At 42.1% G+C, this 16,346-nt stretch overlaps 1 protein-coding gene across 4 annotated transcripts in view; it reads right to left on the bottom strand.

Annotated features, from left to right (window-relative positions):
• Nucleotides 1-16,346, bottom strand: part of ZFAND4 (zinc finger AN1-type containing 4) — a 445,788-nt gene that overhangs the window by 275,204 nt on the left and 154,238 nt on the right. For all 4 annotated transcript variants that reach the window (XM_069610549.1, XM_069610550.1, XM_069610552.1 and 1 more), the window contains one exon: nucleotides 3,303-3,602. In XM_069610549.1, coding sequence (XP_069466650.1) covers nucleotides 3,303-3,486 — 184 coding nt within the window. In that variant the 5' untranslated portion in view covers nucleotides 3,487-3,602. The remainder of the gene's footprint in view (nucleotides 1-3,302; nucleotides 3,603-16,346) is intronic.

The raw sequence follows: 16,346 nt of genomic DNA, 5'->3' as shown, positions 1-16,346 counted from the left end.
CTCTTTGAAATCTCATCTCCTACATTGTCCTAGATTGTCTGCTACCAGTATTGATGTTCTGATGTTTACCATTACTGTTGTACCGTACTTTGTTTTTTTAAAATTGTACAGCACTTTGGGTTAAAGCACTATATAAAATACAATAAAATACAAATTAGATCAACAGGGTCTATTTGAGGGAAATCGTTCAGGGGGCTGAACATAAAAGAATGGCATATGCTGACGACATGCTCCTCTCACTGACGGATTCTGTGGATTCATCCCAGAGGTAATTCAGGAATTCGATGCATTTGGGGAAGTGGCGGGCTAAAAATTAATATTAGTAAGTCTGAAATGTTAAACTCGTCATTAGACGCAAAGGCATGAGGTGAGCCCAAGCAGCCACGAGCTTTAAATGTGTCCACTGGGGCTTAAAAATACTGGGATCACTCTTACAAGGAAACTGGCTGATCTTTGCAGTGCAAGCTATACGCCTCTGTTGACTACAATTAAACAACCACTCCATACATAGGGTCCGCTTTCTGTCTCGTGGTTGGGCCGGATCAACACAATTAAGATGTTATACTCCCGAAGGTCCTTTACTACTTTCAGCTTCTCCCGATCACTGTCCCGCGTTCCTTCTTCAGGACACAACAAAATGGTCACTACCTTCATCTGGAAAAATAAACCCAGAGGATAGCTCTTAGGACGAACTTTCAAAGATATCAGCACGCAACCCACATCCGAGTCATTAAAGACTGGTTTTCCTGAACAATCAGACAAAGGTGGATTCCCCCTTCCCCCCTCCACCCTCCCCATGTTGAAGCCCTCTGGCTCCCCAAAGCTGAGCAGCCACCAAATATGCCCAAAAGCACAATCACAAAATTAGTCGAGGATTCATGGGATACAGCAGTCCCACGTCATCGAATGTCCTTCCACTCCCCATGTACCCAGAATTTTCAAAACCAGCAATTCACACCAGGCCTTGAAAGAGGCTTGTTCCCCTGCTGGAAACTGGCGGGTTGCGTAAAGTTAAGGGACACGTTCCAAGGGGACGAAATAAAATTGTTCGAATAATGCAAACTGAAACTAGGTCTGAACGAGGAACACAGGTAACAGTACTTTCAAGTGTGGCACTGGCTGATGGCTCCTCCCAATAAACAGGCAGCCATGCGGCCCCTCACAGTATTTGAAAAGTTCCTAGTCTTGGATCCGGGGGACAAACACTTATCTAGACCCTCTACAAACTGCTAGCAGAAGTCTCCCTGCAACGACCACACATACAAATGCAAAACAATACTGGAGCCCCGATCTTCGAGGACGAATGGGAACGGCTCTGGGAAGATATTCCTAAACGTACACAATCAATACAAATCAGGGAATGCTGGTGTAAGCAAATAACCCAATGGCACAATACTTCAGAGCGCCTACATCGGTTTTACCCTAATAGCTCCCAGAATTGTTGGCGGGACTGTGGGGTGTGGGGAACTGGCTGCACGTTTGGTGGGAATGCCCAAAATTAGCAGCGTTTTGGAAACTAGTCAATAGGAATATTCTGATCCCATAGCAAAAGGGGAGCTAAAGAAAGCTGGCTATGTCTAAGGGACCCATGGTTGAAATCCAAGAGTAAAGCATATGTGATCCTCAGCTTGACAGCGCTACTAGTAATCCCACAGAAATGGAAACCACCTGAATCCCCCCCACCCACAAGCGCTTGACTGGTTTACCAAGGTTTGGAACTTGGTCTCATTGGAGTGGGCCACGTATCAATTAAGATATGAAAATAAATTGACGCTGGAATGGGAGTCGATATTGACTTTCCTACACAATGACTATAGAGTCCTACTGTCTGCAGAAGCTGTGCATCCTGGGGATTAATTGAATATACAGACACACATTTTCTATCCCGTTGGCTCACAGGATAGGGTTGGGTGGGGAAGGGGGGGTTCTTTTGGGGGTTTAACTTTTTTTGTTTTATCAAAATACCAATAAAAAATATGTTTGAAGAAAATAAAAAAGAAGTCAGAGTGGTTGTGCAGGGGTGGAGCAAAAGCCCTGGGTTTTCTACAGTCTGACACTGCCGCATGGAAGAAAATATGTGAACTTATGTTTGAGACCAGAGGGGCCTAATCTTGGGGAAGGGAACCCCGAGTGGCCCGCAGACACATTTTTAACCTTTGCAGGAGAGCTCTAGACTTGGGGAAGTGAAGCGAAGCCAGAGAATCCTAACCAGAACTGTCTTTTTGTTTGGAAACGGAAATGATTAAAACTTGAAGAAGGTACCCCAGGCGACCAAGGGACATTGTGAACTTTATTTGCTGCAAGAGCCCCATGTGGAATGTACCAAGGACAACCCTTTTTTGTGTTGAACTATCTTTTTTTCTGAAACTGGCAGAACTACACCGGATGGTAAGGCCACCTGAAAACAGCCGTGGTTTACATTTCTTGTCGAGTCACCATTTGTTCTTTATGAAGATTGCAGAACACATTTTGTCTAAGAGTGAGGGCAAGCATAGTATTTGACACAGATGACTTTGGTTTTGGACATCGACAGCCCTTAGAAACATCAGTTGAGGGAACAACCCCTAGAGTTAGCGCCAGTTGGGCTTTACACCAACCCAATAAAGGTTTTCAAACTTTTGAATCCGTGTCTCTCTCAATACAATGCCTATCTCACACACCGCTATGGCTAATCAGAGTCTTAGTCCAAGCCGTGGACCGAGCATCAGCAACTTAAGCCCTTCTATTGTGCACCCCCAAATGATTGTATTTAGCCATTATGTCTTTGTCCAGGACTGAAAAGATTAGAACCAATGGGTGCCTCTAATATTTGAACTTGGTACAGCAGCTCTGAATAAAAAAAATAGGGTAATGCCCTATAGACGTTTGTCAGGTTTTAAACACTTTCTCATTAACTTGAGCCATGATTAGAGTTACAGAAGACACACCCCACCCGTTGAATATGTCCTTGTGCCTGAAACGGTGCGCTTTGGTTAGTCACAGTCTCATTGCAATGTGAGCGCAAATATCTTCTGCAAAGCATCCTTGAAGGTGAAAAAACGTCAAATACAAGTCTTTTCATTCAACATAATATACAAATCTGACAACCGATTTAATTAGGAATGTGTAGATTAAAACAAATCTGCAATTACAAATGTTAAACCACAATATGACAAACCAAGTCAGACACAAAAAACACTAATAAAGAACAGCAAAACCCGCAGTACTAATACGTTATAATAAAGTCTTCCCCTAATGTACCTTAAAGTATTTCTTCTCCAATAAAATGCATTGAAAATGTGTGCAATCAAGCAGATACATACCTTCCAATCTTTGAATTTTCGCCTTCACAGAAATTACAGTTTCAAAAGGAGACACTCTCAGCTCAAAGCTTGTTCCAGTGAGGGTTTCAATGAAAAGCTCCATCGTTTCATAAAAAGGAAGTTTGTAATGGAATGTTCCAATGTTATCTTCGTTGAAATAAGGTGGTTCTTTCTCATTAGCCATTGCATTGAATTTGGAAAGGTTAGGTAGAAAACGTGGAATCGCTCTGCACTGTCGTTTTAGCAAGGTGAGTTTTGCAAACAAACGGCAATGTCCCTTTCATATTTATGTGTGGTCACCTAAGAAAAAACAAGCAAAATATTATCCACAAAAAAAAGGTGCTCCTAAAAGCTTACCAAAGATCATGAGAAATTACATCATAGTAAACCCTGATAAAGGCAAAAAAAAGTGTTCATTCACACGAGAGGGTTGCCATTCATCACAACTCTGCAAAAAGGACGTATTCCCCAATGAGAGGTGACGGCTACAATTGCGGGGTCGAAATGAACAGTTAATAGGCAGAAGCTCAAAGCAACTTCTCGCCTGGACTGCAATTACGATTTTTAAGTGCAAAAGTATTTTACTCCCCATTTTCAAGTTGAGAATCAAACGATTTAATTTACCTTTTTCTGAGGTAAAAAAAGAAAAGAAAAAAATGAAAGATACTTTTTAGGAGAGTACAAACTATAAAAGATCATACATATTAGTTTTCACTTAGCAATTCCATGAAAAATAAAAAAGGTATTTTTATTTTAAAGGGTCCTCTTCAGATCTTAACAATATCAGATCTGCTTCCTGTGGCACTGTATGGTTGATGCTTGGAGGTCGAGATGAAGGAGGGAAGACAGGCTCCCATGTGTCCTGTATCATTAATTCCTGGAGATTTTTGGTCAGGTGTATTTGCCTGGTTTTAGGGAGTAAAAGTTGCTGATACGCTGCTTATATGTCGGACTCATCCTGGGTACAGGACATCAGCCAGTAGAGTAGGGATAGAAATTGCCTGGAGCCATTTAGTGACTGCTTCTAACCTTGAAGAGCCTGATTAGTTTGACACCAACGGCTACCAGAACCAACCTTTAACTTCCCAAGCCCATTGGCAACATAGACACATACATATACGCTATTAAATTTGTTGTTTTAATTAAAATGTTTATAGAAGGATAATGGGCACATCCAAGGGACATAAGTTAGATTCATGGTATGATACATTTACGAAATCCTGGTTCCTCAAAGGTAGTTCCTGCCTACCCGATGTTTCCCGTCCCCTAGAAGCGGTTTTTGATCTCCGCCGCATCAAATCTTCATTTCGATATGCTTGGAGAGGGAGTGAATATTAGGGCGCAGCATATTAAACTTCAAAACAGGGTTCAAGAAATAACCCTTTTACCATAAAGCATAATGACCAAGGTACCACACATCCAAATATAATAAATGGAAAAGAAAAAAACCCATCCGCTTAAGTTCTAAAAATTAAGCATCAATAATAAAATGAATAACGAAGTTATGGCCGTCCAGAAACCTGCAACGTTATATCTTTGCGGCTGGTTTCAGCACCTCTTCAGTATTATGCCTATGATCAACACTGGACTGTTTGTTCATTCCAAAAAGCACACAAGGCGATTTCTTAATCATAACCCATAATTTTGCATTACTTCCAAATAAAATTATTAGAAATGCAATTAAGATGCATACTTATGTGAATCTGAAATGACCATCTCCGGTGTAATGTCGCATGCATATATTTGTATGGCATGTAGGGGTGGAGAAGTAAGATCAGCACAAAGGTGGCATGCTGATTACTATAGATTTACTATTTTTTTTTAAATGAGGATTGGGAAACACCTACGTAGAGGGGTTTCCCTGCCTCAAAAGAGCCAAGGGGTCTGTAAGGAGGTCTGAAGAAAGAAAAGTCCACTGTCGTGTCAAAACCTATTTCAAACCCTCACTCTAGTACTTCATACTAAAGTGAATGGGGATCTTACTCAGGAAAAAGTTACTTTCGAGTATGTAAAAATAAAGTTAAATAACTGGTGCAAAAAACATCCGAAGGGCCAAGAGAACGTCTGCCTTTTCTTGTTGTTTTACAATGTTCACAAACAGCAGGGGTTACGAATCCCTTCCCCGCTTCCTTTCATGGGTCAACAGCCCACCTGGTTCACTTCTCTCCCAGGTACTGTGACCATAAAGATCCCCCTAAGGTTGTGATTGCATTTATGGGGGTGGGTCCCAGACTCACTTACTTTCTTCTGTATGTAATCTTCTTCTGTATGTAATCAACCTGATATACTAGCCTTCCAGGTACTTTGACTGTGATAAATGGCTTGGATGCTTTCAAGATTTAGGCTTTCCCAGTCGGGGTCCCAGACCGGTCACTCTGGTTTTCTACCAGATTCCCAGCTTCTACACTATTGCATTGGGGCCCTTTTTCTTCCCTGCGAACGCTCATACCAGTTTCTTTGATCCGCAGTCTTCTCAGGGCTTCCGTGAAGCTTCTGGCCAGCTTCAATGTTCCTATGACAGTCAGTGTCTCCACTCTGCCTGCAGCAGCTCCGCAAGGGAAACTTTCTTGCGGCAGTCATGCTCACTGTTCCGCACGCTCACGGTCACCACGGGACGCCAGGAGCTTCTTCCTCCTCCTCCCTGGAGCTTTCCCTACACACCGGACCCTCCTTGCGATGGCAAGCTCCTGCTGCGCAGTCCCGGTCTGCCTTCCTGCCACTTCCTTCTCCAAACTCTCGGTTCCTCGAGGGAGGGCTAACCAACAATTTGCTCTTCTATTTCAACTAAGGTTGGGCCAATAGGAGGCAGGTTACCACTAGACAGTTAAACACAGAACACAGCGTTTTGATATTTTATGTAATTAGCGTATACAATGCTCATGCACTTATCTGAAACTTAACTAATATGGTATAGTGCGCATGTTGGACACCCATTACTCTTTCCCATAGTGTATAATGAATACAAGCCAAAAACATGTCAGACACAAGCTTAATGGAAATCGAAGATTTTGCGCACCCTAATGTATCCATGGCAACTTTCTCAAACATTACCAAGATGGTGTCGGCTACTCGGATGGAACACGAGGGCCGATGTGCAGGGACTATGAAAGAACAGATGCAGAAGGTAAGCAATCGGCTCACTGCATATGCCTGCACATGAATAACTTCACACGAGCTACTGATTTACGTATAAACATGAGTATAAATATATGTATAGGAATGAAGGCACTACGATTAAGCAGCTAGCGAAAGCTTATGAGCTAACCCACACCATCTCCCACATCCAAACAGGAGCATGAATACAAACATTGAAAACACAGCAGTTTAACAGCAAACGTGAATTGGTGAAGGTTTTCAGAACGTAGATGTAACGATGATAGTTAAACCCTTGCTATTATGTAATCAAGACATATTCGGTTATTTCCATAAAGGGGAACGATGACTTGGAAGGAGTGTAGTAATGGTGTTTATAATCTTTATGGTTAACACCATTTAAATATTCTAAAAATAGAATGCAGCTAAACCAAGGGAAACTTTAATATGACAAAAGTACGTTTTGTTAGAGGGATGAATACCCAATATTACAGGACAGATTAGACACCAAGACACAGCAAGGATGGTAAGAAAATATTCCTATGGAATAAAATATGTAACGTATTGGCACAATGTTGAATTAACAGTAAATATATAAGAACGGTTTTTGATACATCTGGAAATGTATATATACAAAAACATTTGTATGCTGTAATCCTTGCCTTCCATAAACCACTCTGTATTCTGGGCCAATACTGGTCTCCTATTCATTGTTTTGCAAGTAATGCCAACTTTATCAGTTGGATTTCAAAGAATCTCTTTTCTTGTTTTTATTTTCTCTCTGAAACCCTCAAACTCCTCCCCTTCACCAATCCTATATTTCTGTTGCATAAATATGTTCAATGATTATTAATTGAAAGAAAGATTGAATAATGCCCAGATTTGAAAAAGGCACTATAGCCGAAACACGTGTTATCACAGGGCAAGAATGACTAACTCTACTCACTAATTAAAACAGAAAAGTTTTGAAACTGCTGAACTGGGTGCTTGTCTTTGATGAGTGTACAGATGGGAACCTTGCAAATCTATACATATTGTGAGAAACCTGAAGGTGTCTCCCTTACTAAATACCGGGGATCTGCCTAGATGGGGGGGGGGGGGGTTGGAGGAGCGTCCTCGGAGTGGGACACCGATGGGTGAAATGCGGTATCCCCTTTTTTTCAATACCTGTTCCCCATCCCACCACGTAGGACGTTCAAAAACACTGCCACCCCCCTCACCCCCACCCCCACTGACAAAAACTCTTTCGCACGACAGCACAGACAAACATGCAACCTGTTCACCTGACATGTCCCAACCCCAGGCAAAGTCAGGCAATTAATCTGAATCGCACACCCCTGATGGCCCTTTTCTTTTCTCACAGGGATAAAAAGGTGGGACAAGAAAGCACAGGATCAGCAAGGCGGGCACGGCAGACAGCACAACAAGATGGCTAACCAGGCACATCAGTTCAAGAGAAGGAGAAAGGTGGCGGAAATCGAGAGTGTGACAAGGAGTGAAGCGACCTTCCTTTTTCGTCCAAGGCCCGTGGGAACCTTTGCGGAAACGGACACAAGACCGTGAAAAATAGCACAAGTGTCTTGCAGCAGATGTCAACGTTACAAGCTTACGCTGATAAGCAGGAGCGAGGCAAGCTCCCGCTAACGTGATACCGGCCTTGACTCCAGTGAAGCCGAAAGCCGCGGTTCATCACAGCCGGCGAGTCGAGGGGAGAACCAGTAAGAACCGGGCTGTGTTGAATGAGAAGCGCACAGAGGCAAGTTTGAACCAAGTTCAATGGCCTGTGAATGAACGGTAAAAGCGTTGAGGAAACCAGCTGCAGAGGGAGACGGGCACCACGTGGGTGCTAACTCAAGAGACTCTGGTCGATCCCCATCTGAGCGAAACTACAGATACCAAAAAGGTCATAGGATAGCCACCAGAATAGGTCAAAGTGGTCATACTGAGGGTCTAGCAAAATCCCTTTACAATCGAAAGACTTTGATCTACAAACAGTAAAGAAAAACAAGGGAAGCAAATCCCGGCATAATTGAAAGTAAGGAGTGGTCAGCGCCCAGAGGAGGGGGACTCAGGGGTGAGCCATGATCACCCTAATCGAGAGCCACATTAAATCCGGTAGAGGGAGGCTAACAGTCGAGAGGGGTCAGAGCCGGGCAGAGAGGGATCCAAGGGTGAAAAGTTGTCACCTCTAAAATTGGTGAAAGTAAAAGCCAGAAGTAAAAGCAAAAGAGAATAATGAGAAGGCAAGAGTGAACCCGAAGGAGGGATGCCAGTAAAGGGCGAAGTCCAAAGTCCCAAGAAACAAGTGTGTTGACAAGAGTGAACCTGGCATAGGGATGTCCACGTTGATCTGTTAAAAAGGCATTAAGATTTGCGAAGGAGAAAAGCCAGAGTGAACCCGGCAGAGGGAGGCTTAAAAGGGGGTCAGCGCCCAGAACTGGGGGACCCAGGGGTGAACAATCCTCACCCCAACTAAAAAAAGGAAATAAACTTTCATTTGGTGAAGGAATTTTCAGTTTGAACTTTATTTTGAAACTCGACAGGCCATCGAAAGCGAGAGACCATAGCTGTCTGGGGTCTTGATAACATTAAGGAACTTTCTAGGGATTTGCGCCCAGAAGAGTAGAATACCGGGGTGAAAGGTGTCAACCAAAGCCCATGAAAAAGAGACGGTTTTGTTATTTTGAAGACATCAGGTCCTTGAAGATAAGAGACTTACAAGTGATACGAGATTTGGCTATCAACGGCCCTGATAGTTGAAAGCTAAACTGTCATCTTGTGCTAGGAGAGCTCAAGAGTGTGCTGTGCCCCGTGCTTAAAATGTGGGGAAGGGAGACCCAGGCTACCGCAATCTGGCATATTGTTTGACAACACTTTCTTTTCTTGAAAACTATTTTGCATTAGTTGTAAGGTTTGGCAATAGGTTTCTTAGTATAGGCTCTTTAATTTAACACAACACCACTAGGACTGCCTAATTTTTCATTTAATGTTTGGTGCTTGCTCCCATCTTAGATTTAGGCTTAGATTAGGCGTTTTTTCCAACCTGCATACAGCATTTATTGTTCAATAAACACCCTTTAACTGTGATCACTTGTGTCTGTCTTACTTGTGAGTTCCTTACAAAATATAAAAGTGAAAATGTGCGGGTTTGTGCCAAAGCATATTTTCCCTATACAAATCTACACCGTTTCACGAAAATGGGCACAGTCACCTGTTAGGGCCCTCTGGACATAACTGGCTACATGACATCTGGAAACTCCACCCTTTTCTCCCCGATTTCAGCAAGTGAAAAATTGGGTGTGGGTTTGTGGCTTTGCGCATGTTCCCTATACAATTCCACAGCATTTCACCAATCTGCACCAAATTCTGCACTGTCACCTCTTAGGACCCTCTGGACATTACTGGCTACAGGACATTTGGACACCCCACCCTTTCCCCCGGATTTCAGCAAAGGTCTCTGGGTTTGTGACTTTGTATATGTTCCCTATACAATTCCACGCCGTTTGACCAATCTGCACCAAATCTTGCAGAGTTACCTGTACCTGCAAGGGAACTAAAGCCCCGGAAATGCCGGGTTTATCAGCTAGTGAATAAAAAGCAGAGAAGATGCACAACAATTTTTCAAAACCTACGCACAAATATTGTTTGCTAGAAGGTCAATTTTCAAGAGTACATCAATTACTAAACAACTGAAAACTGATATCATATCATAAAATAACACCCAGAATGGATTGGATACACTATGAACTTCATCAAACAGGTCTTAATATCAAAGTCTGGTTTGTACATATTAATTACGTTCTTGTCAGGCGAATAACTCCATGCCTGTGAAAATTATCATTTGTCATTAAACACTTAAGACGATGGCACCTGTAAACTTGATGATGTGGCTAGGGCATAACAACCCTTTCTACTTTGTGGCTTTATCAACTGTTTGTCAGTCGTCAAGCATGAAGTGGGTCAAAGATCAGAAAATGTTTAGTCTGTTAGCACTGGAGACTCATTCAAGCCATGATGCAAGGCATATCTTGGGAGTCAAATGAAAAGTGTAGATGCACCTTATGTTTTCATTTATTTTTGTTGGTTGAAACACTCCTTTAGGAGGGGGGTGTTTGTATTCAATGTAGATTCGTGAGCGGCCTGCTTATGGTTCATGGAGGAGCAGGCCGCAAGCAGGGGCACTGTGGAACCGACCGAAGCACGAAAGGGGAGCTGTGCAGGAAGGCTGCCCCTTATTCAAGGTGCTTGTTCCCCTGGTGAAAAGAAGCGACCCAGGAGTACTTGAGGGGCAGAAGATGAACCCTGCAGCAAAGGAGAGAAGGCCGCAAGACCTGCGTTGCCAGCATCAAAGCAACCAGTGAATTTCTAGAGAGACAGAAACCTGGTATGCAAGTGTTTGAAGCTGTGTGCAAGGATAGCGAGTGGTCATGTGGCTGAAAGACAGGTTGTTGAAGGTCTCTGCATGGAATCCTTACCAATCAATAAACTTTAAAAAAAAAAATGTGTTAACTCATGAAAGCCGAATCAATACTTTGTTACGGAATTGTTGCATGCAAAGGAAAGCCCGTTATCGAAAGTCTCTGAATGATGAGAACAATTTTAAAAGGCACTGGAGCGTTACAATACTTAACGAACTGAATGACAATATTCAAACCATAACATCTAAATCAATTTTGAATGCTGCATTGAAGACCAAATCGCATGAGTGTAACGTTACTTACCTTAAAACCTGTACATGCTACGGAGATGCCGAACAGCAGAGAACCTTTCAATTATAAAACTGCACCATTTTGAATACTGCATTAAAAGAAAACCTTTCTTTATGAAGAAACCAAACGAAGGGAAGCTTTCTCAATATAATTACCTACACCAGATGGTAATTCCAAAAGTGAAAGAACCATTACATTGCAAACAACTTTCAACTATGTTATTTCTTCAAATTCATTGCATATAAATATAAAGAGGCCAACGAATGATGAACTACAAAATGAATACAAAGACCTGTGAACCCAATGGATATTATTTGCAAAAGTGAAGGGAACTTTGGGAAATGAACTTTATACAGAAGTGAATTTAAATGATTTCTCAATTGCAACTAAACCTTTTCGTGATACAACGACCAGCCAGCCATATACAGGGGGTCCCAGTGTGGCACAGAACATTAAAGAAATTGGGAAACACCCTCAAATGAATACATGACTGGAGCAGGAATTGTTTATTGGTCTTGAAGACAGAGCCTCATAACATTTTGTGTTTTTAACTGTGCTTTGGAACTTGGGCAAGGGAACCCAGAGTATTGCTCAAACATATAATTTTGGAATTAGGCAATGTAAGACTTGTTATAAGAACAGCTTTAAACTTGGGGAAGGTGGTTGAAAGAACATTACAAGCTGAATCAAGCTTTGAGCTTCATGTTGAACACCTCTTTTAGTTGCTAACATCTCTACATGGTGTGTAAGATTAGGTGAGAGCAAGCATGGGTTTTGAACACAGATTCCTAAATTGAACGTATTCACTTTGACTTTCCTTAGTTTTGGTTGGGAAATCACCACCATAGAATTCCATCTTGTCATTTAATTTGATAAAAGAGTTTGTTCTGAACTTTGAATCTGATGTTTGTGTCTTACTCCAGGATGACCTCACAAATCACAATATCTAACCCACCTCAACCACCTCTGCCTGCCACATACCAACCCTCCTCAATTCCCGACCACAAACACACAACACATGAATTTTAAAAAATGTATTTGGCAAACATATATGACATTCATTGCGAGTACAGCTGTGTGGTCAAAAAAGTGAAAGTTACTGCTACAATAATGTAGGAGTTTAGCCGGTAAGTGGAGTATATACCGCAAGCAAAGAACTGAAGGTGCATTATACAATTTAACACAGAAAATAATCACACTTAATGCTAGACTGAATTCCATGAAAATCCCCATGGACAGGGTTTGAAATGGAGGACAGCTGGGAGCTCCTGCTTCTAGCCTAGGAGAGCCTGGTTAACTTAAAACCAACAGCTACCAAAAGGTACTTTTGGCTCCCAAGTCCAGTTGGCACCTTACAAACATGCATATTTGAAAATTCTTAAGATTTTGTGCACATTTAAACAGTATCACGTTGTTTCATCAGGTGTTTTTTCGATGTCATTTATTTCGTAAAAAATACATTAAAAAAATGAATAATTATATGGAGGGGTTAAGGGATTGTTAGAGGTGGGTAGGGCGTCGGATAGGGTTTATAATTAATGGAAACAGAGCATTACCCCCCCCATACAAATATTTCAATGAGTTTTTACTAAATAATTTCTTGGGAAAATATTATTTTGGAAAAACTAATGTTGATGTAGGGACCATTTAAACAACGAATCCCACAATGGAAAAAAGTTAAAGTGCATCTTATTCAGAAGTGAGGTTTGCGGATGGGTACTTTCTCCTAGTTCCCCAGTGGTAGCTTCTGCCTACTGGGCGATGCCCGACACCCAGGAGCTGGTTTTAGCTCCTGCTCATTAAATCTTAATTTCAAACCCTGACATGGAGTCCTATAGACGCCAGAAATGGGGACTAGTATCACCATGCCAACACTCACGAATCTGTGGTAAATTCAAAGGACACAGCGGTAATCGATTTTGGCAGTCATATGGCAGATTTACTGCCAAATTACAACCAATATTTTAATGATAAATTACATGACTTTTGGGGTAGATCTAGGGCGGTCAGAGCTGGGTGCCAACAAATGCTATGTAATGTTGGGCTTGAGTAGAATCCTCTGGCCCACCCCACCACGTTCAGCCACCTGGAAAGGGTTCATCACATTGGGCTGGAACATGCCCATACCCCTTTTAAAGAGGATCCAATTCTGGGTAATGCATTCAAAACTACAACCTCTCTTTGGTAAAACCTTTCCCAAAGATCATCCCATAAAGTAGTTGCGGCATCCTCATTGCTTCCCTCAAGGTATTTTGCAGGACATTATTTTAGCCCAGAACGAATTGGCCAAACCCTGACCACAACATGAACAAAGTCCCAGGAACAAATAAAATCTAAAACTAGTGTATTTCTTTAAGTCATGAAACATGCTCAGGCAATTGAGCCTAAAGAAAATTAAATTCAACATTCACTGTTACCAATACCCTCCCGCAAACAAATCGCAAAGCTCTGCGGTGGCTGCCCCACTCCAGCGGGCAGTCCCAAGATGAGCACCCACAAAACAATACAGTTTAACCAATCTGAACAGTAGCCCAACAGTGACCAATACCTTAGTGTTGTTAAGCATGAGCAGTCCATCGGGGGGTTGAGCCAAGCCACTGCACAACCCCCCCCAAACCAAGTAAGAACAGTGTGTGTCGGAGAAGTTAGCGGCAGAGAGAAGCAAATTGCATTGGAGCCGGAACAATAATGCTGGAGAGAGGGGGAGCAGAAGAAGGTGGACAGTTTGGAGGAGGTGGTTAGAGGAAGCATCGGGAGGAAGCAGTATATAATATTGAAGAGGTTGTTGGAGAACTCAACAAGAAGTAGAAGTTAATTTGTCTGAAGGAGAAGGAACAAACATGCTATGTGACTGAAAGGAGAGCATTAAGGAAAGGCAAATGTATGAGAAAATGTTGCAACAACAAGGACGTAGATGAGGAGTAAGACTGGTGAGACAGTGGAGAGGACTGGAGGAATAGCAAAGTTCCACTTAAGCATGAGATTGTTATGAATCATCAAGGAAGTCGATAAGAACAGGGTGCTGAGGAATAGCATCAAGACCCCTAAGGCAGGGAGGAGACGACAGCGCTCTGACACAGCCAACAAGCTGGGCAGCCTTCTGGTGGAATCTTTGGGACTTTTCCAGCCAGGATTTTTGATACAGCATTTAAATCCAAGAGAAGCAAATTGCCAGTGCTGGTTGCTTTAGGATAGTTCCCCGAGTACTTGGAAGGGGTTACAAATTAACTTGTGGCCAACCTTGTAATTTACCTAAATTATTGAGATTATCTTCATCTGTTTTTGTTCAGTGGTGTTCCAGTTCGCAGGGGTAGAGATGAGATTTTGAAGGTGGAGTATTGTATTGCCCATGTTGGTAAAGTTGAGAGTACAATTTTAGAGAGTAAAAGAACACTCCCTTTCTCAATGGGAGCATCATTTTGGCAAGTAAAAATTGATTTTAGCACTAAAATGTATTTTCTATAACCCATACTATGTTGCACGCAAGACCTGAAGCAAATTAAAAAAGATGCAATACTTTAAAGTTTCCATTCAAATAACAAGAGAACAATGTTACAGATCCTTTCAGTGGCATTGTGCTGCTGATGCCACCGATTAAACACATCTGTAGCCCTGCATGGGCTGCAGTAGGAGGCAGTATCCGCTCTATCTTATGGTTGTTTAAGCATTACAGAATAAACATTCGTATACATCACACCAAGTAAACAGTGTCCAGCTTCCTTCAAACTCTCCATGCAACATTTAATGCCTTCTCAACTTCCTCATGTGATATGTGGCACCCCAACTCACAAGACACTAACCAGTCCGAGAAAAGGGAAAGCAAGCAAAAAAAGGGAGGGGAAGTAAAGGAACACAAAGACAGATATATGGAGCAGGGAAAGATAGATGAAGCAATGTGAGGTGACGGGGGAAGAGGAAGATCATACCAGACAGGCAGCCTAAGACCAAGGACTAGACCCAAGACAGACCTTTGGCGAAGGTAAAGGCCTAGGATTAAGGACAATGGACTAGAAGACAGGATGATGAGCAAAAGGACAAACTTTCTTTTTTTATTGATCAACCAGTGCATATCAATAGCATTGCCAGTTGCTATGCCAAATCTGCTGCTCAACAACTTTTTCCTTCACTTCTCTCACCCTCCTCTCTGTGTCAATGTTTTGGCCACCATATGTAACTGGGAAAAAAATGAAATCTGAATTCATTAGGTGGCAGTTAAAACATTTTTTTTTTAAAAAGTGTTTAAAATATCTCGTTTTTACAGCTACCACCATACTCATAATAAGGCCCTAAGTGTTCACCAAGCTATGGCAGGAAGCAGAGCTTCCTCGGTTGCAACAAAACAATTCTAGAAGAGGATGCCACAAAAGTGAGAAAAGAGCAAGAGAAAAGTAAGGTGAAAGACAACTGGAAATGGCTAGCGGGCCTTTTGTTCGAAAAGATGGGGAAACCATAATGTCATGAAACCCTGGATTTTGAGCAGCTGAAAGTGGCAAGCTGGAACACCAGGGGTTCTCCCACCTTTTTGATGGAAAGGTATGATTTGATTTATTTGCAAGAAACGTGGTTAAGAGATCCCCCGACTCTGGATGGTTATATAATCTACCTGAATCTGGCAAGTAAAGGAGCCAAAGGACGACCTATGTCATACCCGTTGGTAGCCATTAACAATCAGCTGCAATTCACATTGATCGAAAAACTAAAAGTAAGCCCTTACATTCAATTGCTGGTGGGCAAACTACCCATACAACGAGACGGACAGGAAAAGATTTTAGTTCTTGTAAATTTATATTGGAACCCAACAAGACGGGAATTTAACAACTTTCCAGAGCAGGTAATCAACCTGATCGACGACCAAAGAGAAAGATGGGGCAATCCATACCTTCTCGTATGTTGAGACCTAAATTCCCAATGTCTTGATAAAAATGGAAAGGAAAGAGACTAAGACCCTTTATTAACAAAGTCCCAGAAAAGGGGTATACACTGGAAAACCGCAATCAATTCTGTCTATCTAGCCTCAATGGCACTACAGAGGGTGACACGCCAGAGAAGGTAACATGGAGAGGTAAAACCGGAGGCCGGATTATCGATTATATTTGTGTCTCCCATAATATGTTTATGTCAATCCACTCATTAAGGGTTGATGAAAGGCAGACAAGCGATCATAACCTCTTATGTATGACTTGGTCCCTGGCAAAACCTATTACAAAACATAATTATCTTGCAGATTTGGAAGTCGCATCTG

This window comes from Ambystoma mexicanum, chromosome 8 (assembly GCF_040938575.1).
Source record: "Ambystoma mexicanum isolate Mex_15411 chromosome 8, UKY_AmexF1_1, whole genome shotgun sequence".
Taxonomy (NCBI): domain Eukaryota; kingdom Metazoa; phylum Chordata; class Amphibia; order Caudata; family Ambystomatidae; genus Ambystoma; species Ambystoma mexicanum.
The sequence above is the reverse complement of the archived record's forward strand: the minus strand, read 5'-3'. Positions and strand labels throughout refer to the sequence as shown.